The 26,633-nt window shown below is 39.9% G+C and overlaps 1 protein-coding gene across 2 annotated transcripts in view; it reads right to left on the minus strand.

The window, feature by feature from the left end:
* Positions 1-26,633, minus strand: part of LOC137169167 (glutamate receptor ionotropic, kainate 2-like) — a 70,184-nt gene that overhangs the window by 14,167 nt on the left and 29,384 nt on the right. For both annotated transcript variants that reach the window (XM_067572190.1, XM_067572191.1), the window contains exons 6-11: positions 26,259-26,432; positions 5,722-5,865; positions 4,754-4,861; positions 4,492-4,605; positions 4,110-4,316; positions 2,806-3,029 (exon numbers count right to left, since the gene is read on the minus strand). In XM_067572190.1, coding sequence (XP_067428291.1) covers positions 2,806-3,029; positions 4,110-4,316; positions 4,492-4,605; positions 4,754-4,861; positions 5,722-5,865; positions 26,259-26,432 — 971 coding nt within the window. The remainder of the gene's footprint in view (positions 1-2,805; positions 3,030-4,109; positions 4,317-4,491; positions 4,606-4,753; positions 4,862-5,721; positions 5,866-26,258; positions 26,433-26,633) is intronic.

The following is a 26,633-nucleotide window of genomic DNA, read 5'->3' on the forward strand; positions in this document are numbered from 1 at the left end:
TGTATATAAAGATATGCCATTTGATCTTTCTTTGTTGCCACAGCAGCCTAATTAAGGGTCTGATTTTACAAGCACCGTGAATGTGGCAACATTTTTGTCATATTGCTCTTCCTTTACAGTTATTTTCTATGCTGTCCCCTTGAGATTCATCTACGTGGACGTGGCTGTGATGACACACTATAATTCTTCCTGTCAACCCCATCAGGATCCCTGATTGCTAGAATGTCAATGAGCTCTGTCTCCTTGGATCCACAGGCAACTGAAACTGCACAATGGCCTTGTGGTGCTGTGCGGAACGCAGCGTGTGTGTGCGCTGGAATGCGTGTATGTTTTTATGCCTGTGTGTGTGTGTGTGTGTCAACCCCCCCCCCCCCCGGTGCATGAATGTTTGCGCATGTGCCTTTATGGCTGTGTGGGTGTGCATTTGTCTGTGGTGGCAACTGTGTTTACATTGGCTCAATCAAATCTATCTCGAAGTCAAATATTGTCTGTGATGATATATTTAGGTTGTTGTTCACAGATGTTACATATAATGTTGAGCTGCAGCCTGAGGCTTATTGTGGGTGAACATCTGATTGTGAGTGACCTTACAGTATGTACTGTGCATGAGGCAGTGGGTGTAATTCTACACAACACACACTTGATTGGATTGTGTTTGTCCCTCTCAGTGTCTACATGTGTATTCTGTACGCGTCGGGACCGATGGCTCCTCTGTATGACCTTTGCCTGCAGCCGGCCCATATTCCTGCGGGCCATGTTCTGCACACCGATCACCAGGAAGAAGGGGATGTGGAACATGCGGACGTAAGGTCACCTCCTCACACCAAGCATGAGGGACATGTCGAATTGCACACAGAATTATAAAAGGATTCTTCCTCTCTCTCTCTCTCTCTCCCCCCTCTCCTGTTCCTCTCCCCCGTCGCCAGTCCTCATCCACAATAACACGACCCACTCCCTCCATTAACTGTCTGTTGGATTCAATTACTTTGGCTTGGCTTTATAGATCTGTTGCCTTTGTTCTCCTGGGCCAAGTGCAGATGTTGTATTGAAGGTGTTAAAATGAGTGGCGTCCGGTACATGAACTGCAAAACTGCAATAGCCTGTAATTACATGTAAACATGTTATAATGCAATTTCAATCAGCCGTTCTTCTTTGCAGGTGGACATTTTCTACACTAAAAAAAGGTTTACGATATGAGAGAATAGCATTTGTTTTGTTACTAAAGAGAGAAATCAACTCAACCACAGACAGGGTTGGAATGAGCCACTGAGTGGAATGTATTTCTCTGGAGCTTTAAGTGAGATAGCTTATTTCGTCAGGAAAAAAAAAGTGTATGTGTGTGGGAAGCTGTTCAAAGACATTCTGAATCCCTGGTGAGATTGAGGTGTTTAGTGTTTTATTGCGCAAAACTGGGACTTCATAAGCTCACTCCACACTCTATTTGGAGAGGATTAAAGAAAATAATATACTCTGCATTTAGGGGATTGACCAATCAATTGGTGGCTGTGCAATCAATACTACAATTATGAGAGAACGAGCTCAGCAAACTGCAGAGAACACTGTAAGTCAGATTTAAACTTTCCTGAATATTTTTGGTCACATAGTGTGAGGACAAGCACTATTTATTGCCATGGTGTGCAAAAAAAAAAGGTACAATGCATGCACACAGACAAGAGCAGTATAATTTAATAAAAGTACTGAGGCTATTTCATTACAGCCAGATGAATATCAATATAATTGCATGCTAATCACTTACCCTGACCAACCGTGAAACAAAGGGCTATGGGTACAATTTGCATATTCTGAACTAACTTAGGTGACAGTTGCTGCTTTCCTCTCATGTGATCATTTTGCCGGTAACATTTGATGAAATGTGCATTAAACCCAAACCTCTCAGGATCAAAGCAGAAGAAGAGGAGCCCTGGGGTTAACACACGTCTTTCTACATCGGTCATGCATCAGGGTTTTTTTTGGGGAGGCGGTGGGGGGTTCATCTAGATATTGTAAGAACTGTACTTGCACAATGTCAGCATTGCGCTTGTACATTTCTTACAGCTGATTAAGAGATATGTGCCGGGTAGCTGATTTTACAGTTGCTGATGCATGCTCAAATATACATGGGACAGGGTGAGGAATCAGCTCATTTTAAAGACCATAACAGTGTTTTTACTTACTTTCATCATCATCATTTACTGTAATGAGATCAGAGTAAACATTTATTCCTCTTCTTTTCTTTAAACTATCTTTTTGACATTGGATGATAATTAAGCTAAAACCACAGATTGTTTTGAAAACTTTTCTATGTGGTTAGTTCAAGAGCAAGTGGGAGGCTGTGAAATCTGAGATTTGCTGATTGGAAAAAAACTGTTGAATGCTTCTCCCTCAAGACTACATTTAACTTGTATTTTTAAGTAATGAAAATCCAACTTTGACAATAACAGAGTATCTAAAAAGCTTGTATACTTTGGGAAATCATCAACAGGCTTGTAAAGGATAAGATAACATGCAAAAACACTGGTATGGTCCTCTGAGGTAATGTATTTCGATTTGATATTCTTTTGTCGTAGACCATATCTACATCACTGAGGTCATCTAAGAATAAAGAGGCATGCGCTGCCTCTTACAGGGGTGCTTTTTCCACCAGTCACAGTTTGATGGTTTTCAGTGAATAAATTACCCTCTTCAGGCCCAGAGAGAGCAACTGCTGCGTGTTAGTGGAAGCAGACAAACAGGTAGGGGAGGAAGGAAGTGGAGGATGTAGGGAAGAAAGGATGGAGGAAGCAAAAGGGAGGGTTGACATGTTACCTGGCTATGACAAACAGCACACAACTGACACCCAAGCAAGCCAGCAGAATATACATCCAGATATCGGGCGAGAGGGGGTTGAGGAAGGAGAAGACCCCTGGGTTGGTGCCATTGGGCTTGCGATACAGGATACTTATCCCCAGCGTCATGAAGGGCTTGGAGAAGTCAATGACCTTCTCTCTGACGTAGGTGATGGCCAGAGGAGCTACTGCCAGGTCTGCTTTCTGCAATTTGATAATAGGGACAGAGCGGAGAAGTGGGGGTTAGGTGTTTGAGTCCATCAATAAAAAAAGCTGAGGTACCACACTAACAACAAATCGAATTAACATCTGATTTCTGTCGACAGCCAGCCTGGTCTATATGTGCAGGAGGAAGAGCCATGACAGAGGAGAGAAAATAACTGGGGTCATTAGTTCAGCTAGATTAGTAGCTAGGCAGCTGAGTTTTTATGGAAATCACAGGTTATATGTCTGATCCTTCTTATGTGGTGTCAAAGGTGAGTCACTAAGGCAACAATCTTGGGATTAGATTAATCTGTGACGAATTAACCCCGTGTCCTAGCTGAATGTAAGATAAGCCTTCTTTGGTGCTTCTCCAAGAAATAAGTTATTCATCAAACAGTGTCAGCATTACAGTCTTTTTTTACCTTTTTCTGATGAAAATCTTGAGATTCTGTAGGTGGCGCTCTATTCTTTGTCTGGGGGCTATTGGTGCTTTTGCTAACTTATAAACTATAAACTTGTGTAGTAAATAGTATAAAGAACTAATTCACGGTGTCTTTTAGGCTTTTTATGGAAATCCTTAATATCTTAAAATATGTGAAAAAGATAACAATGCAATATGAATATTTCAATCTGTTTTCAATTGAAACTTTCAAGAATTTTCTAAAAATGGAAGTCAGTACCTTCAAACAAGAAAGAATAAGGCAGGTTGCTGCACTGGAATCAAGAAAAATGAAATCTTTAGCAAATACTGGAATCCAGTTGATTTGCTCTGGAAAGAAGTTGAAATATTTTTACTGTGTGGGCAGATTTTTCATTAGTTGATAAGGAGATTTTTACTGTATTTTCCGTAAACTAGACACATATTTAGACACATATTGAAAATTATAGACTACATGTCAAAACCATGATTGAGCCACTGCATACAGAACAAAAACAGCAATCACAAGTTAAAAAAAAAAGATATTGCTCCTAAAAAATACAGGAAGTGTTAAGTATTACCTTGCTTTAAGAAGAAATCTGCATGTTTTAATTTTATTTTTTTCATCTTATTGTATGGAACCCTGCTGACTGTTGACTCACATGGTCCATGAGCTCTCGCACCATGCCGTTCCACTGGCCTGTACCCTCATCCAGTGCGCCGTACTTCCCATCTTCCACTAATCGCACCTCGTAGCGGAAGCCCAGGATGCCGGAGAGCTCCCTCAGCAGGTCGATACAGTAGCCCTCAAAACGGTCGTTCCCATACAGAGGCTTGTCCGACTTCTTAAACATCACATATGGCTCCTCCTGTATGGGGAGAAAGTGTGTGAGCAAAACAAGTTTGTGCCAATGTATGTTTTGTATGAATTATGAGATATTTAGCTCTTTTTATGTGTTTGTATTTACTGTTCATGTGTATCATTAATCTCATTGACTGTGTGTGTGTGTGTATGTTGCTTGTGCTTTTATTTGGCTATGGTACCAGTATGGTGGATACACGAAGGGATTTGTTAGCCAAAGAGTCGGTGATGTTGGATGTCTTGCTTTTGTGAGACTCTGTCATATTCAGACCGCTGGGAGGATCCCATGTTCCAATCTGTGGAAACAATTCAGGGTAAAGTTTGTATTTTTCCTTTTCTTGTCCACTGATGAAAATATGTGGCAAATCAGGGCCGCATTTTCTTTTTTCCATTAGGACTCCAATGACAGAAATCAAGTTCACCGGGTTTGAATCAATGACGTACCTTTTCCAGTCCCTCCTCCTTCAGACTGATGACATCCAGGTCGAAATCTGTTCTCAGTCCATTGCTCTTATTGAAGAGTACTCGTCCCGTCAAACCATCCCAGTGAGCCTGCAGACATAAATACAATAATAATAATAACTAAAATCCTCAGCTCTCTGCACAGTCATTCCATTAACCTTAAGGTATCGTCTTTCTCAACAATATCCATCCAACCTCTAACCGCCAAACTTTTTCTTTCCCAATTATGAATTCCGTCTGGCTCTCCCCTCACTGTCTATCGCAACAACATAACACGAAACGGTAAAGCAGAGAGAATAGAAGCAGGTTTGACAGGTAAGAGTTCATTATGCATGTGGTTCATTGTGCTTGAAGTTTCACTTCAAAGCCATTGGAGGAACAGACGGGCATGGAGAGCGATAGCAGACACAGGAGGGGGAGGAAACGCCAGCTACTACAATGGCTCATTCTGAAAATTACCTGCAATGATACCATCCACAGAATGAAAGAGCTTTGTAGAACAAAGCAAATGGCTGACCCTGACTAGAGTTAAGGAGACACACAGGGGCTTTGATATAAACACGGACAGAGATACGCACGGAGGGGACGTACGAGAAAGGGAATGAAACATCACAAAAAGCATGTAGTTACTGCGGATAATGCAGTGATTATTTACATTAAAAATTCATGAAGATGATTGAGATTGTTAAGATTGAGCAATAAAGTTGTTTCAGATGTTTATATGGGTTTTATAATGATCAGAGTTTTCTAAAAGAGAGAGACAATGATGAAAAGATAGTTGCTCTAAAAACCTACACTCATAAAAGCATTACAGTGATTTACAAAGGAAATTCTTGCAAACAGAGGTGATTGCACTAATCAATGTAACACAACAAAGCTACAGTGTTCAGCAGATACCAGGATCTGAAGTCAGGATATGGTGCACAGCGATAGCCACGGTGGCCTTGTACCTCTTTGATGAGGCTGATGAAACGTCCACCGAAGCGCCACGGCTTGTGGCGATTACACTGCAGAGAGCTGACCGTGATTTGCTGTGACTGCTGCACCGCCACCGCCACCACATGCACGGCGTCATACATCAGCGCCGCGTCCGTCTGTGGAACAGGGAGGTAATATTATTAGACCTTTTTATAACACCTGCTAAGACATCTGTCCACATGACCTTTCATTCATCCATTTGTTCACTCACCTGCGTAGGAACATAAGAAATTGTGTGCGAGTCTCAGGTGACTTGCCTTACTCTTTACTCAGGACAAGAGAACATAAATTAAGAGTAATGTTAGCAAGAAATGCCCCGCACAAATGGCACAGTGTCTCAGCCTGTTAGTAAAAATACCCAAACACTGTCTGAGGCAATGAGAAAGCTCCGCCAGGGAGAGTCTCTCAGTGGAAGGCAGGCCTGTCACTGTAAAGACTAATGATTCCTGATGGGTGTGCCTGTTCCCCAGAGAGAGAGGGAACGCAAAACAGGCACCAGTACAGTCGGGACAACTCAGGCTGGCAGACTTGGTGTAACATGCTAAATAAATAACACATAGCTGGGATTCATGGGGAATCGCGTTGAAAAGTGCACGATAGCCATCCATATAACCCTAGTAATAAGTCCTCAAAGGGAGTAAATGCTTGAACTGAAATTTCTCACACCGACATGCCGAGATTTATCTTTACCGCTCTGCCCGCCACACATGAATTCCTTTCATGCTGGCTGTCCACACAGTTTGAGACACTCTACGTTTACCCAGGTCAACACATTACAGCTCAGCTCAGATCCTCTTTCCATGGTCCCACTGAGGCTGAAATAAAATGTGATGATCTTATTTGACAAGTCCTGGATGACCAACCTGCAAGGTGGGGAATGAAAAATGACTTAGAGATCACAAAGTATCTGCGGCTATAGGGTCTTTGCGGATGTGCTGGCTGTCAGGGAGAATGAGCCAGGCTTCAGTGCAGCTAGGCGCACAGCGGGAGACCTATGAGCTGCTGTTCAGCTCATATCAGTTCCCTATGTGGTCTCTATATGCGCAAATGGAGCACCCATGCCATCCACGTGAGAGCAAAGGAGTGGATGAAGGGTCTGGGTGGAGCTAAAATTATGCTACATGTACAATTTCTTCAACCTCTATTTAAGGTGGCAGGTCAATTAAAGGAGTACTTCCAACAGAAAGGAAAGAGGAAATTCAAGATACAGAAGAGGGAAAGGAGTTTATGTGCAGTTGTGTTAGTGGGCAGATTGTCAGTTTTTTTAGCTTGTCCCTCGGTTTTTCTGTGCTTTTGGAGTTGGTGACTGCTGGTGTCAAAGGCAGCTGCAGATCAGAGGATGGGAGACCCATCTCTGCACTCTTTCATCCCCGCTGCTTTCCTGGGAAATAGAACAGCTCATGGCATATCTGCTCTCCCAGTGCAGGCAATGTGTGGATGTGTTTGTGTGTGTGTGTGTGTCTGTTGTATTCATGGCAAATGTTGATTAGGAGAGAGGCTGTCATTTTGGTAGTCTATTTCGTGAGAAGAGGAGAGGACTTCTACACACAGTCAATATCCAAACACTATTTTCTCCACTAAAGGGAAAGTTCATCATGTCCAATCATCCAATTATTGTGCTGCCAACTAAATACGGAGACATGCAGTCGGATTGAAGGCTTGTTTGCTTTTTTTCTCTGGATGCAGCTCACTCTGAATTGAGAAAAGTTGTAATAATCACATTCAGTTTCAGTCCGCTGCATTCCATTTCAAAAGAACATGGTTCATTTTGAATTCATTTATTCAACAAATTCACTCCTGGATTGATTTTAGTTTGACCGTGACATGGTTGAATTCATGTAATTCAAATAAAATCCCTGTTTCTTTCTTTCTGTCTTTTTTTTTTTTAACAAATACTAACTTCACCTCAGCTTTGCTTATGACTTTTTAACTTTCCTCCCACAACTCTGACATTCTCTGCCTAAAATCGATCAATATCACATCACTGTTTTTCCATCTACAGATCCAGCATCTTCCAATCTTCCAATAAATCATTATAAATATATTCTAAGAAAAACATGTTTGGAAAAAAAATATCTGATGACAGGTTTTCTAAAAACAGTTGACAAGATGTTTGCTAAAAAATAGATACAATGTGAAAGTTGTACTTTGAAGTTTATTTTTATTCTACTTTTCATACTGGATTATGGTTTGGTATGAACTCCTACTGGATATTTTAGCACAACCTTGATGTGTGACTGATAATTGATGGCATTTCATCAAAGCTTAACAACTGTTAAAGGATAAGGCTAATGTTATTCTATATTCTTCTTATTGTTAACAAATCCTCTGAAGACACCAAAGCTATTGGTGTTTATCTGCCTCACTCTTTTCCAACTTCCCCAGCCTGTCTGTAAGCAATATATAGTCTATTTTTTAAAGGCTGGTTAATTACCTAAACAAATAAGCACTGCAGTTTTTAGCAAAGGTTATTCAAACAGGCGTAAATAGTGCATTTGTTGGGGGTTATTTTCAGCAGCACATTAATCTACATTTCGTGCACTAGTGAGCGTTTATAGCAGCAGGACGGTGTATGTGTGACTGACTCAGAATAAACTTCAGCGCCCATGTGGATTGTAATGAAAGACCCAGTGTGACCCAGTGTAACAGTGTGGTTTATTGATGTGTATTTAATAGGTTTTGGACAACAAATGAGGTCTCTGGCATAGTTTACAATATATCAGGCTTTAGCAAATATTTGTTAGTAGCTTCATTTCATTTTTGGGTTTGATCTTTTCGTTGATAATAAGAAACCATCAGAGTTACTCGTTAACTTGTATCTTTCACTTCAAGAAATGCTTGAAGTGAAAGTGTCTAACTTTTTCGTTTCTATTTAATATGCAGCACAAAGAGTAAAAGTCCGCCAGTGAGATAAGAAATTTCCAAATAGTTTGTCATGAAAATATTTCCCATTTCCATTTGCGTCAAGGTATTAAAACTTGACAGAAAATTGACCGAAAATGTGCACTGGGAAAGGGTAGGATTATGTCACCCTGTGCCAGATATTTCACATGCTTTGAGGAGAAAAGGATTTTAAAAGTACCTGTCAGACTTTCAGCGTGCATTTTCTTGTACAATAAATTTATAATTGCAAACTTACAATTGTAGAAAATATCCAGTAGTTCAGGTTCATTCCATATTTATCTCAAAGCTGGCCAGTTTTGGTAGGAAACTACAGTTCCCTGTCTTAAAATTTTGAAAATGTCTTACAACATGCTACAATAAGAGTTCTGTAGAGGGATAACAATATATATGTAGATGCTTACAAGCAGCAGTGAAGAGAGTTTTTCTTTTTGAAAATCTAATTTGTTTATTATATCATAAAGATCGATTTGGCTGCAAGAGATTCAGTTTATTTCAGAAAAGGAGTTTATTAGATGTTTTACATTATGAACAGTTGTGTGTGCTGCCATGTGTGTGACCAAAATACTCCACTCAATCCCCCATAAGCCTCTTTGTTTGAATGATTTATGTAATTTTATTAGCTTTTCCTCCGACTTAACAACCATTCTTAGAAATATTTCCTCCATCTTTTAACTTTTGATTGCCATAATATATCAGACATTGTCTGGCTCAAATTATTTATATGGCAAAGATCTCTTGCCTTTGGAGCAGAGCAATTCCTGAAATCCCTTTGTGATAGAAAAGAAGTTGGCATCAAGTGGAAGAAGGAAAGATCAAGGGGAAAAAAATGTGAAGTGATGGCTTACAGCTCTGGCAGATTGCATTCAATTTAAAAACAATCCAAGAGTGATCTTGATATTTATTTCAGGGCCAAGAACGGGTCCTGTGGGGTGTTTTAAGTGCTTTAAGTGAAACCAATCTTGAACCCCTGGGACACTCAGACAAGAGAGGGGAGAGAGTTTCAAACAAGATGTCCAAAACCTTTGTTGCCTTCTCTTTCCCACCTCTCTCTGTCTTTCTCTCTCTCTCACTCAAAACACATCACCATCTGAAATTGTGCAATCCCCTCTGCTTCCATAAAAGTACCAGTCCAGACACTTTTCCCTATATTTAATGACACACATTTTTTCACACTTTACATCTTTCCTTTCCAGCCCTCGATGTCTTAGTTCATCTGTGCATTTTCTTATAAACATGATACATGAGGAGCAAACAAATATTAAAACACGTATGCACGAATCAATTAGCAAGATGTGTGTACGCCACAAACACAAACACAGCAACAAAACTCAACTTGCAAGCTTCCCAGAGGCATGCCTCATTTGTCGTAGGTGCATGTACAGTAGTTTCCTCGTTTAGAACAGGTGAGCTGCAAACTCTGAGCTAGCTGCCGTGTGTATGTCCGCGTGTGTGTTTACACAAATGTATTCCTTTTCACTGCATCAGTATTCACATCAGCGCTCTACCTGTGCATAATTCCATAATTCCTAGGATAATGTAGCACCCTGAAAAACGACATCTCTCTTTCTCTTTTCACCTCTTCTCAATCAGTCGCCCTCTTCCCAGTATTATTCTAAACACACACATCCACATCACTATCAGTCTGGTGATGGACGTGTACTGCGGCTTCTTGTGTACAGTGGAACTCCTCTGTTTATACATATCATATACATCTGATTAGCCCTAATGAGATTAGCACTGACCTGTTATTCACCATGCATCACTGGGTTGCAGCTGCCAGCCACAGAGCAACAACGCGCACACAAAAATATGTACACACATGCACTCAGACACACACAGACACACACACCGGCAGCATTGCCATCAGCAGCAGAGTCACAATGTCAGCGGGAGAGAAGGAGGCTCATTGTTTTCTTGGAGCCGGAGTCACTCTGCCCTCACATCACAGACAGACCCATGGGGTTTGATGATTTGATAGAAGAGTGGGGTAATTATTCATTTCATTCCATAGTTTATATGTGTTTGTGTCGCTTCGCTGCACAGTCGGTGCAAGTATTTTAGTCACAAGCGCTGCTTGTCAGATGCATTTTAAAATTCATGATTATCAGCAATTAAATCTTCACTAGTCAAGTTGTGTTTTCTGTAAAAAAAACAAAAAAACACCACGATTTAGAATTTCCACTTTATTAGAGTGTCATTCTGACTGTGTGCATTTACTTCATCTGCACAGATGAAACTTCCATGAGGGACTTGTCAGAAATGTCTGTACATAATTAGTGACGAATTTCAACTTCATCGAAAAACATCAAAAGCTCCAAAAGAGCAGCTAGTGAGCTTCCTGCATAGACATAAGTGAACCCTCCTTGCTAATGAATGAGGCTCCTTAAGACTTCAAGTCATATCAATTACAATTTATAGGAGAAAGATAGAGGTGGATCATGAACTGGTTCTTCTGAAGATGCTATGCTGCCACCTATTCATGTACAGAAAACTCTTATGTTCAGAATGGTCACAGCTAAAAGACTTTGAAAATCGGAATTTTACCTGCCCTCCTGTCTTTAAACAGAGGCTGGATGAAACACCTGGAGAAAATTTGGTACAACAGAACTAGCTCTGGAGTGGTCTGGACAAAGACATGGACTCTAAATCCTAACAAAGATAGATCACTGTCTCTAACCTCATTCTGTAAAGATTTTAAATATCATAGGCAACTGTGTTAAATTGACCACTGTTTGGCTTTTTGTTTGTCTTTTTTCTCTCGCTTTATTTTGGTTATTGTATTTTGCTTTCTGTCTGTGGGTGGGGTAGGTGGGATGATCTACATAATAATTCATTGGATGTAAACCTTAAATAACATTGTCAAAAAAAAAGTTAAAATGACGATTAAAGGAATATATATTAAGATAACAAAACACCTCAAAAGATCAATAATTAACTTGTTAAATCTGTACAAAAAGTAAAGTGCAAAAAAACACTTACATATTGAGCTTTAGAGGTGCTGTTAGGCAGATGTTGTCAGGGTAGCTCTTTCCCTCTGTTTCCAGTCTTTATGCCAAGCTAAGCATCTGCTGCCTCCAGCTTTATATTGAATAGACAGACATGAGAGTGGTACCTATCTTCTCACCGAACTCTTGTCAAGAAAAGCAAATAAATTGTATTTCCCAAAATCTTGAACTATTCTCTATTCTAAGTTGAAGGAGCATACAGGTTACAGTTGCCTTGTCTCAATTTTGCGAAGTTTCTACTACTTATTAGTTATTCTGGTTTAGTTGTGTACTTGTTCCTCCTTTGCCTTTATTTATTTAGCCATGTAAGAGTGAGTCTTTCCAATTGTAGTAATAAAACTGTAAAATGTTAGATGCATTGGTGACATTGATGTGTTACATGAGACCCTGAGCCACGAAACTGAGTTAGTGCATTGAGATTTGTGCAAACTTTCATTTGTAATACGGGAAATGAAAAGATGAGAGTTGAAAAACACTGAAATGTGACATATGTGATTTATGGGGCATATTATGGCTGTTTCGGGCTTTCCTAGCAGAGAAGGGAGAAGAGGCAGTGTCAGATCATTTTGGTGGGAAAAAGCCCTTGGGTGACTGCAGCTCGATGTGCCATCTCTCTCTCTCTGTCCGTAAGTTTTCCACTCTGTCTCTCTTCGTCTCTTTCTTTATGACCGCCTAAGTTCTGCCCCAGTCCCTCCTCCCTTCACATCTATCGCTTCCTCCCTTTCATCCTCTTTGTCTTCCTTTCAGTGTCTTCCCTCCACCCTCCCTGGTTGCTCTCTACAGTATTTGACTGAGCTGTGCGTGAGCGTTGCTCAGAGTGTGGGTATATAGGGGGCTTTGCCACTGCCGTCACTGTCATTTTTCTCTTTCTCTGTGCGTTGGAGGTTTAATCCCTTTCTCACATTGCATTTCCACATGCTGAGGCAACACAGCGGCCTTGTTGCATTTTTTTTTTTTTTTTTTTTTTTAAATGAGGTTTTTGTCACAGGAAAGTAAGACTGGCTTCTTCCTACGAGGAGCCCTGGGTAACGGATCCATTGATGGAGTTGGATTTATGTTAAAGCACATTCATGGTTTTATTGTAGATTTAAGCGCACTTAAAAGAGGGATGAAAGCCTACACTGCAGAGCTGGTTTAAAAGAGAGAGTCCTGAGGGAGTGGTGAGAGTAAGTAGGACTCTGTTTGATGTATGTCTATACATACTTATTTTACATTGTCGTATTCTTATCAAATTACCAACCTTGACATATGCTTGAATTTCAATTACTACACTTGAATGAATGAGTGAATGAATACATTCTCTTCATTGTTTTTTTCCCCTCTTAATGCCAACAAAAAGCACATTTTAATTTGGACAAAGAAGAGGGGAGTTATTGACCTGCAGAGACAATGAACATAAAAAAATAGTTTACATAACTTTAACAGCAGAAGCAGTTCAAACATGCACAGGCTGCTCATGCTAACTGCCTAGTCCCTCTTCTGTTTGTTCAAAGCAAACCACTAGTGCTGCTGCCTGAAACTATTTCTGACACACCAGCAGATTTATGCTTATAAAGATTTTTCTAATTTTGGGCAAACGCAATAAGCAGAAGGCATTTATTTAATGTATAAAAATATTACTGTAAATGTCTGTACATGAGGAAAATCAAATATGATAATTATTTTATTAAGTCTGACAAAAGAGGAATACAATCCTCAGAGCATTCGTGTCCCACCAGACAATTCAGGCAACAGCATGCTGTTGGCAGCACTGTCCACTCTGAGTTCACCCTAATTAACATCATGCTGCCTAACCTACATCTGATTAAGTGACTATTTAACATGATGGCCTTTTCTTATATTTGATCAGCCTCCAGCCAGGTTTAACTAAAAAGGCTAGTAGGTGCCCACTCCACAGGTTTTTCCTCCCCTCAGTTCATTGGCTGCATTTTCCAAAATTTTTCTAGAGTAACAAAGCTCTTACTATCTAAACCTCTTGAAAACAAGAAGAAGACATGGGTTGCAATTCAATGGTCAGTCTCCCAAGAATTAGGTGTCATCTGAGAAAACTACAAGTCAGAGCTGGACTCAAGAGTGGAGGAGGAGAAGGGCTAAATAGCCCTTCACAGAGAGAGAGAGAAACAGAGAGGACTCGGGCATACAAGCAGGATGGAGGGAGTCCATGCTTGATTCATAGTGTAAACAACACAGGCAGTGTTAATTACATCTGGGTTGCTGCTAAACAGTGGGCATTTTGCAAGGGTCTCCCTAGAATACCTGGGTAGGATGATACAATAAATTCCAAAAATGGGTACTACCAAGACCTTTTGTTTATTTTATGCTGATACTGCATGAGAATGTGCACAAGTGTTATTTTTAAGCTGTAAGGAGGGTGCTACAGTACAACACAGCATGGATTCCTCCTTTTATCCTCACATGTGCATTCAAGAGATATGTTTTCTTGCATATGTTCCATTATATTTGTCATTTTTTATGTGCATGACTATTAAATATTAACAACAAAATGTGCCCAAGTATCAAAAGTAAGGTACTATTTTTACACATGAAGATCAGAGTGTGTGAAAACAGTTGTGTAATGCATTAAAGTCTAGATTCACAATTTTTCAAGTCTGTGCTAAAATAAGAGTCCGGTGCCCAAATGAACAGACGTGTTTTTCTCGCTGTAATACTTCGTCCTGTTCATAAAAAATTTAAAGATGCACTTACATAATGCACTTACAATGTAAGTTATGGGGGCCAAAAATCCACAGTCCTCCATCTGTGCAAAAATGTATTTAAACATTTGTTTTCATTATGTGCTCAATGTTGCTGTTTTTAAAATCTTAATCTGCAAAGTAACTATAACTGCCCAATACATGTAGTGGAATGAAAATCCTGTGGAGTGCAGGTCTATTTGTGCTTTACATATTCTGCCAGTATATGAGTGCCTGTCTGCCTTTTTGTCCACAATGCCTGTGTGAATGTACTGTATATACTGTATGCCTCTCTGTCTGTGTACAGTACTATATGTACTCTACGCTTATGCATGTATGTTCGCACTTAATTGCTGACATACTGCATGTTCATTATATATGCATACTACGCAGTACTCATGTGTGTATGTGTGTGCAGGTAGGTGGGTGTGCCAGCCTCTAAAAGGATGATAGCTTGCCAAGAGATCTCAAGGCCAACCAATATCCCTGAGCACAATTGTGACCATGACACATACAGCTCCTGCTGCCTGCACTGGCCTCCAGGGACTGATTGTATGATAGTGATCTAATGATGGTTGTAGTTGCTGATTGCACAGGCTTTTATGGTCCTATATAACATCAGAAGGCGCCTGCTTGCATTACTGTCGAGGAATGTCTAGTGTGCATGTGCACATGTGGATGTTGCGTGACTTGTAGGTGGATATTGTTAGGGAATCTGTTTGGTAGTGTTTTGACTTTTTAACATATTCTATTGTTTGTCTTTTCCTCTAAATTTGTCTTTTAGCTTAGCTCATTAACATGTAAATTGATAAATGAGACATTAAAGTAACATATTTTAGAGGAAGCAAAATCATGGAAAAAAAAGCTAAATCTTTCTTTTAAATCCCACCTCCCCATCTCTCTCTTCCTCTGCCTGTTCTCACTCACAAAAGGCTTCTATGGACCAAGGGAGCATTGGTGCTAATAATGTTGATGCTGTGCCAAGCCCAGCTGGTGGTGCCCGGCACAGGGCACCGAGTGTCTGCTCTCCACAGTTGCTGTCTTTAAAAGGCTCTCTCCTCTGCCAACTGCGATCACAGGGAGGGAGATCACATTGCTGTAATGGACGCAACCAACCTGTGAACCTGTGAGGAGATATTCTGTTAGCTCTGTCCATCCTTTAACCAAATATAACATCCAAGCAACATGATATTCTGTGTAGCTACAAAAAAAATAGGTGTTATCAAAGCACTGGAGAGGTTGCGATGACACCTGATTTGAGGATAATTGATTTTTGAGTCCAGTACTGATGAAAATCTCTTGTATATAAAGTATATCTGCTATCAATATTCTTTTACACATTTTTGGATGATCTAATTTGGTCATTAAAGCATTATGACCAGGATATGTAATAAGCGGGGCATTTTATGTCTGCGCTCTCTGGGGCAGTAATGGTGACTCTGTTTCTAAATGACCTCAAACATATCTTTAGCATTTCTGTAATGCAATTTGTTGTTAGTTATCATGACGTATATGCTGGTAAAACATGATAAGTGAACACTGGCTGATAATATTGGCTGTGCTGATGTATCAGCCAGGCGATGCAGCTATGGCTGCAGAATATTACTATCTTTGGATATTTCTTGTGAGCACATCCAGTGCAGTGTAGAACTTATTTAAGCTGCAGGGTAAAAACTCAAGTTAGTTTTGAGCAAATAAATGGTATCCCCAAATGCTGAAACTAATTTCCAGTAAATTCTATTTGTGCTATGACTCATATCAGGCAAAATTACAGTATAACGTATGTCCTCTATTCAATATCATGCTGGCTGGGGAACAGACTGAGGACCCTCATTTGGTTGAAATATTGTATGAATGAAGCTCACAGGGAGAAGGATTCATGTGTTGTATTCTCTTCCCATTGTCACATTCCAGGCAGCCATGTGCTACCCAACCACAAACCCGAGAGGCCAAACCAGAGCCAAGTCCTCCCCTACAGAGGCGCCACCAAATGTGGGGAATTGAATCAGACACCTTACAGTATGTGCTCAGTGTGTTTCACACTTACATACAGTACAGTACAAACACATACTTGTATGTAAACATGCCTGGTTAAACACCTTCTAACCAGAGTGTTACCTTGCAGGTTCCTCCGCCCTGCTCTTACTGTGTGGGCGGCTCCCGCTCTGCTCCCAGCAATGCTCGTTAATGCAGCGAGGTATCTGTTTTCTCCAGGTTTTCTCCCCCTCTCTCTGCATCTTCCTGTCTCTGCATCCCAGTACTGAACATTTCTTTGCAAGCCTGCTCTCCCTCTCTCAACACAGTATCTCTAATTGTTGCTAACACTGAAAAAAGTATATTCAACTAATAGTACGCTTTGTTTAAAAAAAAATTAAATGAAATAAAAGTCAACCCTTCTGCTAAGATTTCAGTCCTGATGACAAGGGAATACCTGCAGTTACTGATGGTAACAACAAGTATGTTTTAATAATACGGGTATCAGTTTGAAAGGACACATGTAACAACCACACTGGGGCAGCAAGCACACTTGGAGTGGCTATTCTGTCAGAAAAATGAAAGAAGAGTAATTCATGTATGTGTTTACAGTGCAACCAAAGAACTAGGGCTGAGAGGATTCATTGTGTCGTGTTGTTTTAATATAGAAGTATAATGATGAAGCCAACTAAATTGTCATTCACATGATGTAAAATGCACACTTCCAATTTTATCCCCAGAATAACACTCAGGTGCCCGTTTCACAAAAGCAATTTGCAAGCACCTCTCACACACCGACTGCAAATGGTGGCAGCGTTGCACAAATAATGGTCACTTACAAATTGCAGATAAATCTGCGAGTCCTACAGGTTTTTCACATGCTCAGGCACAGATTGCAGGTATGGGCTTTGTTTTGATTAGTGAAATATGTCATAATTAACAGGAGAGGAAATTGATCGCAAATTTGGTGAAATGGTGCACAGTATGTGCATTAATCATTTCCTGTGAATCCCTTCTGCATGTGTACGCAATTTGTATCTCGTGGGGGAAAGGCGGACCCTGCAATTAATAACTTCTGTACGGATCATGACTGATATCAGTTTAAACTCAAATTGAAAGAGTTTTTAAAGAGGGATCAGTCATGTAGCCATGAGTGATCTGGTGCTTGTCATTTTATAATAGTTTTATTGTTTTAATTTTTGTAAATTGTTTGTATTTGAGCATTCTTTGTGTCTTGTGCTGTTTTGTATGTATTGTATTGCTGAGTTTTGTGCTTTAATATACTGTATATATATGTATTGTTAAGTTTTGTGCATTTCCATATGTATTTTATTGTTGAGTTGAGTATATATTTTAAAGGCCCATCTAGGGACTGGCATCGCAAACTAGTTCATGCTATATTCTTATCGATATACAAATGGACTTTAAATACATAGGGAGGCAGTTACAGAATGAAAATACATGCAGACCATTAATATCATTAATATACCATACTGAAAACCTTGAGGAAAAGAAACTCAACTTTTACTTCCTTTATCATCTGTATGTCACCAAAACTAGCTTTCCTTGTGTGCTATGTGCAGCTGAACACATTGTTTTTATGACTATAGAGCCTTTTAGGGGGAGGACAAAAAGCAATTTACAGTTCTATGTTAGGGACTAATGTTTTTTTTTTAAATCACTGTCATTAGCAATTATTTGCAATATCCTGGGGCAGTTTGCTGAACATGCATGTTCTCTTGCTGATTCAAAGGTAAGTGTCTTGCTCAAGGATATATTAACAATAGCTGCTGTTGGAAAGGAAAAACAATTGTCACATTTGAAGTAGCTTGGAAGTATCTTAAGTATCTTTGTGTACTTATTGTATTTCCAATGTATTTACCCTGTGTTACTCTAACATGCTTTTTACAGTGCCCCATGTGAACTAAAGGAGCAGCCTCATCATGTCATACATATTATTTAAACAACTTTTCTGTATTAATGAAAGAGTCATTATTATGAGCTATTACACCAGAATTTCCAATTGCGTCAATGACACTGGAGAACACCCAGCCCTCTGTTGTTATAATTATAGCTCAATGAAATGTAGACATAAATGAAATGATGCAGATGTAAAAAATATCTAGGCCTAAAGCGTAAGTGAGGTATACAACTGGGAAGCTGTTATTTTCCCTCTCAATTAAAGCCAAGTTTATACTTAGCTCAGTGAATGGGGATTTTAAAGAATCCAAATTGCAACAAAGCATTAAAACCAAATATCTTATTAGCTGTAGGCAATAATTATACAGAGATGTGACAATAAAATAATTAGATTAGATACAACATCTATCTGTCTGCCTGTCTACCTTACTGTCTATCTATAGCTTGTAGGTCTTTAACTGTTAATTCACCTGAGGATGGAGGGTGACAACAATTTCTGTTTCTCTTGGGGTTTGGTTAAAGAGTCGACACAAACGGACGAAATTACCCGCACTTGCACGGCAACACTCAAATGAACTGGACTAATTTGAATCCCTGCTCTTATTATGCATCCCTTTGTGTCAGAGATACCTCTGACAAACAGAGTTAAGAGGCAGAGGCTGAGTGGGTTTGTGGCTGCGAGCCTGCCTGGGCCGAGGAGTGACTTCTCATTATGCATCCTTCCCTGAGACAACACTTGGCCTCACCCAAGGCACCGAATGTCACCGTGATTATACACCACCCTGCATTAATGCGAGCCTAGTGGCGTGAGAAAACACTGCATGTTCCTCTCGACGCTTGTAACATCCCCACCCCCATCTTTCCTGCCCGTTCTCTTTTTCCTCTTGCTCCTCATCAACCCCCCTCCTGCCGCCGCCATGTCACCTTCCCCTCCCTCCCTCCTCCTCCTCCTCCTCCCATCTCAGTCAATCAATCCTTCATGAAATAGCAAGGTGACATGGACAGCGTTGTCCTGGTAACCATCGCTACTCAACTGTTGCCTGGTCACCAAGCACAAACAAGCCCGGAGCATAGCAAGGCTTCTGTGTTGCAGAGAATAAGAACAAGGTATGAGAGAGAGGAAATAAAGGGCTGGAGGGAGGGTCAGGGGTGGAAAGTCACACGCAGGCTGCTGCATCCCTCTCTCGCTTTAATTTAATGATACCCTACAAGGTGGCTCTTCAGCCCAGAGCGCTGTAGCATAAATGTCTGACAAATAAATAAACACATTTGAGTTGCAGAAAAACCAAATATTATCTGAATTCTTATATGTCTAAATGTAGATACAGGCTATTTTTTAATCACCAGCAAAACAGTTTTTCCACAACGCCTTTATTATACCATTAAAATGACAATATTTTTATATTCATGCTCCTATCTCTTCATTCACTCATTATAAGAAATCCTCTAAGGGTGGAACACTTTAAAGAATAAAATACATCAGAGCCGAGATTTATAAATAGTGCACTCTAATGAAGTACTTTGCCAAGCTTGCTTGAGCCTTTGGACGTATTATTTATTATTTAACACTGGTTCTAGTCCACTGAGATACGTCAATATGTAGTATAGGATCTGACAAAATGATTCATGCAATGCTAATTAATCAATTCAACATTCTCTACTAATATCCATTCATTTCCGGTGGAGGGGGGGGGGGAAATCAAGTGATTTAACCTCTTTGTGCATTGCATTAATCTTTTTTGCATACATAACAGTTTTGCTTGTTTTTGCACACACAAGTGTTAAACACAATGATACACATACTGTTTCTTGAGGGAAATGAAATATGATATTTCTATATTTACAGCAGTATTTGCTGTGTATTTCTGACCAGGCGTTGCAGTAAAGTGATATATGTATGTGGCTTTATTTAGGAGAATAATAAAAAAAAGGATTTCTATACCTGATTTGATATGTTTTCATTTTTGATCTTTTTGAAGAGTGAATTAAGGTTGTGACTGAAGGTTCATATACATCTTTTCCACTACATTTCCATGACTTTTCTATGTCTTTGAGGCAAATTTTCATGACCATACATTCTCTGAAACATCTGTGTATACATGAAAAATAAGAATAAAAATCCACATCAAGATTTACCACAGTATATCCGAATTAAAATTAATGACAAGCTATGTGGTTTGATACAAAATATACATTTATTTAAGTGACACTGACACACCAGTAAGATGTTTATAGAATAAAATGTGTCAAACCCTGAGAACCAAATTGTATAGCCCTAATTAAGATAAATGACAGAGAGGCAACAATGTTTGAAAAATAAATAAGTAAATAAAAGTGTCCAGTAACACTGACATTAACTTCAGAAGGCAGCAGTGTTGGAGATAAACTTTCTTTGGGAATACAAGATTTTGTAACTAAGAAGATTTTAAACCAACTATGCCTCCTATTCACTAATAACCTAATTGAGCATTAACAGAAGATAACCTTCCCTGTTTGAATCCCCCAAAAACAATCCACTCACAGTTCATTTTTTCATTTCTGCAAGCTTTTCATCAATATGCTTTTCAATCTTCAGCAGAGAGGCTTTCTTTTCTTTTGTGGTTCAGCAGAAGCTGTTGGATTTGGTGATGAAGGTCAGTTTGCTTGTAGATCTGCTTTCTCAGTGTATTCATCTGTTCATTTCTCAAGGGCACAAATACCAGCCTCCATCCTAGCCGTCTTCTTTTTCATCATCTAGCTCATATGTGAGGGCCTTCCTCTTCAAGTCAACAGCTTGCTGTTGTTTCTTTCTCTCCTCTTCATCCAAGTAGCCTGGCTCCTGCAGCTGAAAGGAGCAGCTCTTCTGTGATCTCTTGGTCTCTTGGTTATGCCCCCAACAGATCTGACATGGTCAACAATGAGCCTCTGAACCACCAGAGACCTCTCCTTTTGATTCTTCACAGTCAATTCTTTGTTAATGGAAAATCCTCTCTCCACACTGGCGTGTCCATGAGACAAGACAAGTAGAATCTTCACCACATCCCACACTCTGGAAAATTATGGTTTTGTCCACATTGTCTCATACAGCAGGGTGTCCACTTGATCTGTTTTGGGGTGAAATTCCCTGAATTTAGCCTGAAGAGTAGCCGAATCACAAAACTCCCTAAACTCTCTGAGGATATATCACACAGTGCCTCATCTATGTGTTTAGCTTCAACAAGTATGTGCAACATTCTTTTTATTTGACTTACGCACAGCTTCTTAGATTCAGCCATGCGTCTTGGGTCGAGGCACTGCATGCTTCTCACTAATGTGTGATGCACTGGAGCCTTCGTCAGCAACTTCTCAAGGAGTGTGATCAAGAGTATGTGATCAAGAGTTTCTTGTGGTCCATCTTCAGCCTCTTTGAAATGTTTTTGGAAGACCTGAGTTGGTTCAGTTTGGCTTCTTCTGCAAATCCAATACCCTCACCAGGATTGATTTCTCTTGCACTGCTGTATCCCCACTTTCACTGTGAAGAGAGCATCAGCACAGCGGATCTTCACCTTCTCAAATGACTTCACTTTTGGATTGGGTAGTTCACCTCTCCCAACCATCTCCAGGGTTTTCCCTAGGTTTCTGGTGGGCTTAGGTGCCGTGGTTACGGTGAGGTGTGAGAGGTCATTTGTTTGGGAGGTCTGGGTGTCCTCCCCCATGAAAATTTGACTAAAAACAATGCATTTTCAATTTTCATTTTCAATTTTGGACTATTATCATTACAATATTTATAAAAAAACACAGGTTGGCTAATAGCTACACTTATAGTCAGGGTGTAGCTATTATCCAGCTGTAGGGATGGGTATCATTAGGATTTTATCTTTATCTGCTCCACACTCTTATCAGTCCGGTTCTTTACCAATACTCTTACTGGTTCTTTTTCATTACTAAAGAATTGGGTTTTTTAAATTATTAAAAAAAAAAAAAAAGAATAAATCTAGAACAGGATTAGAATTGATTTATATTTTAAATATAACTAAATATTGTTTCTAGAGCAGCAACAGTAATGTTTACCACAGCAAAATCACTATATACACTCAATGATATCTCACTGGAAACAAATCTAAAATGTCAGTAAAATAAATAATATTCCTGACATCAAAATACTGAGTGAAGTTTAGAAAGAATGAAGAACACAGACATCAGTCAGTATCAGTCAGTCCTCCTGTCCTCTTCTGCTGATGTGATTCACTGCCTGCAGGTACCTATGGCAAGCCGTTTTAACATTTAATAGCTAGACTGGATATATATTGCAGATACCCGTAATTCAATTCCTCCAAGTCAAAATGAGCATTTCAGATATCCACAATGACATTCTTCCTATCCACAATTGTCATTTCAGATATCTGCAACGTCATTCTTCCTAGGACAAATGACGTCACTTTGCCATTCATGTGTATTGGGCTTTTAATTTCAGATATCCACAGTTACATTTTTGATATCTAGAATGAACATTCTGGATATCTGCAATAGAATTCTTACTAGGGAAAAGTCTCATTTCAGATATCTACAATCCAATTGTTACTAGTCATAAGTGAAGTCAGCATTTGCTGTCAGTGAAGAAATAAAAAGCCCGCCAAGTGTGGTCACTAGATATCACACTACACATGTCCTGAAGTCAAGAGATGATTTTTGGCGGGACCGCAGCAGGGCCAGGCGAATGCTGCGTGCACATGACTGAGTGATGATCTCAGATCAAATTGTCAAACTTGGCAGTGCTGATCAAATTTGAATCAAGATTCTGTGAGTGCATTGCCTATTCTGTTTAGCTGTAATATATGAAAGTTTTTGACATAGCCACCATTTTGAAAACAGATGAGCCAAAACCAAGCACTGCCCAACTCACAGTAAGTCACCCGCTACATTGATTCTACATCAGTTACAATTTCAGATATCTAAAACTGCATTCTGGATAGGAAGAATTACAACTATGAATATTCACAATATTTATATAGATGTCCACAATTAAGTTAACAATTAACTGTCAAATTGCAGTTGTACATATCCAAGATGACATTTTTATTAGTCAAAATGTATTTTTTGATATTCAAAATTACATTATGGATATCCGGAATGGTTTTTCATTTTGGATATCTGAAATTAAAATTATGATTGGTAACAATTGGATTGAAGATATCTGAAATGAGAGTTTTTCCTAGTGAGAATCCAGTTTCTAGTACAATCAAAGTTGTAGATATCTTGAAATACAATTTCTACCAGTAAGAATGTTAATGTGGGTATCTTTAAATACCATTATGGCTAGTGAGAAAAAAATTTTGACTAGGAGAAATGCTATTATGGATATCTAAAATGTAATTACAGATAGGAGTGTGGTTCAATTAAATGTTAAAACGGCTTGCCACAGGTACCATTGGTAGAGAGAAGGAGTAGCTTTCTTAGCCAGTAACTAAGTTTGCAAGAATTTGACTAGCTTTAATGTAACGCTATGTTACAAACTAAGCTAGACATTTAGGCTAAATATGGACAGCTTTCATCTTAGCTTGTTCATAACAATTAGCTGTATAACAGCCTAACCAGTGCACTGTGGTTGTGTAAAACATAGCCTATTGGCAGTGGATGAGACTGCAAGGTTTTATTGCACTTGCAGTAACAAGTGTTGCGTTGTCATCAACTTGAGTAAAATGTTATCTTCCCCTGATTCACTTTCTCCACTGCAGCCTCTCTGCTGCTGCCTGTGTGTGTGTGTGTAGAGGAGCTGAACCCTGCCCTCGGTCAAACTCTGACACAGAGAGTAGATGAGAGGACAGAAAAGCTAGCGCAACCATAAATGACGCCAAAATGTGGTAGAGAACTCTCAGCATAGTTTTTTTTCTGTTAATTCGGCTAAGGTGCTGTGAAAAAACACTTAGGCGCTACTCCTTAATCTTATAATGGTAGGGAAAACCCTGATCTCGATGTAGTGTTTGGTATGCGGCCAGAGCAGCAATCCTCTTTCTGACACATTGACATTCTCAATCCACCGGTGCTTGCAAAACTTAAGCCTGGGTGTGCTACATGACAGGCAGGACAATACTAGAACAGCCAGTACGGGCTAGAAAGTCTGTGTCCAACTTCCCATCTGGTTGATTTACCTCCATCTCTGAATGCATTGTGCAGTATGTGCAACCCGAACGAACAGATATTGATTAGTCACTTCCCCACATCATTCTGCACTTGCTTCTGGAGTATTTCGAACACCTTCCAATTCATGTTCGGCCCACCCATTGAGATTTGGACGAGATTCAGGATTCTGATCTCTGAGAGCAAGTCCTTGATTTTCTCAGCAATATCAGCTGATGAATGGCCCATAAACTCTGAGCTGATGTATTTAGTCTTCATCTCAGGCTCGTCTCATAGCCAGACATGCAAGTCTATCTGTTTAGCCTGTAAATAGTGGTTCAGGCTTTCATCAAATAACATGGCATTATACAATCTTTGCTTTGATACTTTGGACAAAGACAGTTTCCTAAAATAAAGAGCCAGTCCAAAAGTACCCGAAGAACCTGGCATTTGTCTTCACGAGACTTGTAGGAATAGTGATAATTAGCCACCTTTAGCGGCCACAGTACCTCTGCAGTAAGGGCTTCGTTTCTGGACACAACACCCAAAATGGTCGCTTGTTTGATGGTGGATGAGAGGGAAACATTGCAGCTGGAAGCGAGTGTCAGGTTTGTCACTGGGGTGACGAAGCCAGTGATGGGGTTGAGAGTTAATTAATGCGCAGCAGCAGCAGCCTGGTGCTTAGCTCCTTTAGGATGGCTAGCTAGCGCTGCCTCTCCCATGTTTGAAATGTTGAACGCTTTACAACAACAGTACACATTTTGCACATCCCGGGTCCTGGTCTTTCTCAAGCCATGCTTTATACTTGTCCATGTGAAATCAGACATTATTAAATCAGCATTTTCCTGGCTCGTACAAATTTACATCTCGTCAAAGTACAAGCTGCAACTCAGGTCTGAGTCTGACATTACCCACACAGAGAACAACATAATGTCAAGTGACGTACGTAACAGATCTCCCCAACCATTAAAGTATTGTTTAACCAATATAGATTTTTCTCTTTCAATCTTAACTGAACCACATATACTCTTTTGTACGGGTATTTGTGAAGCAAATTTCCATGACTTCAAAAATTTTCTGGGTTTATTTATTTTTTTCCAAAGCTTCTCCAGGCCTGGAAATTGCTATTTTCAAACTCCATTCCCTTTAAGTCTTTGATGTAAAGACACTTATTTCATTAGATATCTCAGTTTTCTTATTCTGGGTCTCCTGCCAAATCTTCCAAGAGAAAAGAAAGACCAGCTGAAAGAAGGGGGAAAAAAAGGTGTTTGTCTGCAAGGAAGGTGTTGTGAGGGAGGTGGAGTAAATTGACTGTTTACAACAGCAGACCCAGAGAGGGACCTTGAATGTCCATGACGAGCTCCATTCGCTTTTTCACTTTCAAATCACCTTATCCCACGCTTTTTTGGATGGCATCCTAAAAAACCAAGGCCATAATTTCCATCCAATTTGCTCCCTCTCTCTGCATGAACACTGACAGATTGTCATATTTTGGCCCCGCTCCCAGAGGAGAGTTGTGAGAGGCAGGAGGGCAGATAAACGGCTATTACCATTCACACCAGCTCATTACTGAGCATTTAGACCCAGGAGCACCATCCCAAAAGCTCCACACAGAGGACGTTCATGCTGTTCCCATGCCCACCCCAGAAGCCCTGCAACACGGAACTTGTGATTGACAACTGGTGCTCACTCATTCTTCTCTAAATACATCACAACATTGATTTGTTTAATCTACTGTCACATAGCTTCATAAAGATCATTGTTTATGCACTCAAGTGCCTGCAGCATAAAATCCCCAACGGTGCTGTTACATTATGTATAGCTTTCAATTGATTTGGTCACTTGGATATACAGGAATGAAGTACAGCTATAAGCATGTTTTTGCATGAACAGCATAACATATGCATTATGTAAGAAGCATAAAAGGTTTAAGCCTACCGTCATGAATCCATCCAGCAGGCCTGAGTCCGGTTTGGGTGGGGCTTGTAGCCGCTCCATTGACCACTTCTCGATGATTGACGACACCTGAGAGTTTTCTGTGTTGAGGATGCGGAACCCGGTCATGTTGACTCCACTGTAACGATACGGCTCCATGTCCAGGGCGAAAAGGTCCTGAAAGCATAAACATGAAAGTCTAGTTAGAATCTTTGGTTGCACACTGCTCAGTTTGTAACATGTCTAATCTGTCTTTAATAATCTGAAGTTGTCATTTGAAGGGCAGGTTAAAGGATATGGCTGGTGTTTTTTTTCTATATTTTTCTTATTGTCAACTAATCTCATGTGCAGAACCAAACCAACAATTAATTGATCTAC

The sequence above is a fragment of the Thunnus thynnus genome, chromosome 18, assembly GCF_963924715.1.
Source record: "Thunnus thynnus chromosome 18, fThuThy2.1, whole genome shotgun sequence".
NCBI classification, from domain to species: domain Eukaryota; kingdom Metazoa; phylum Chordata; class Actinopteri; order Scombriformes; family Scombridae; genus Thunnus; species Thunnus thynnus.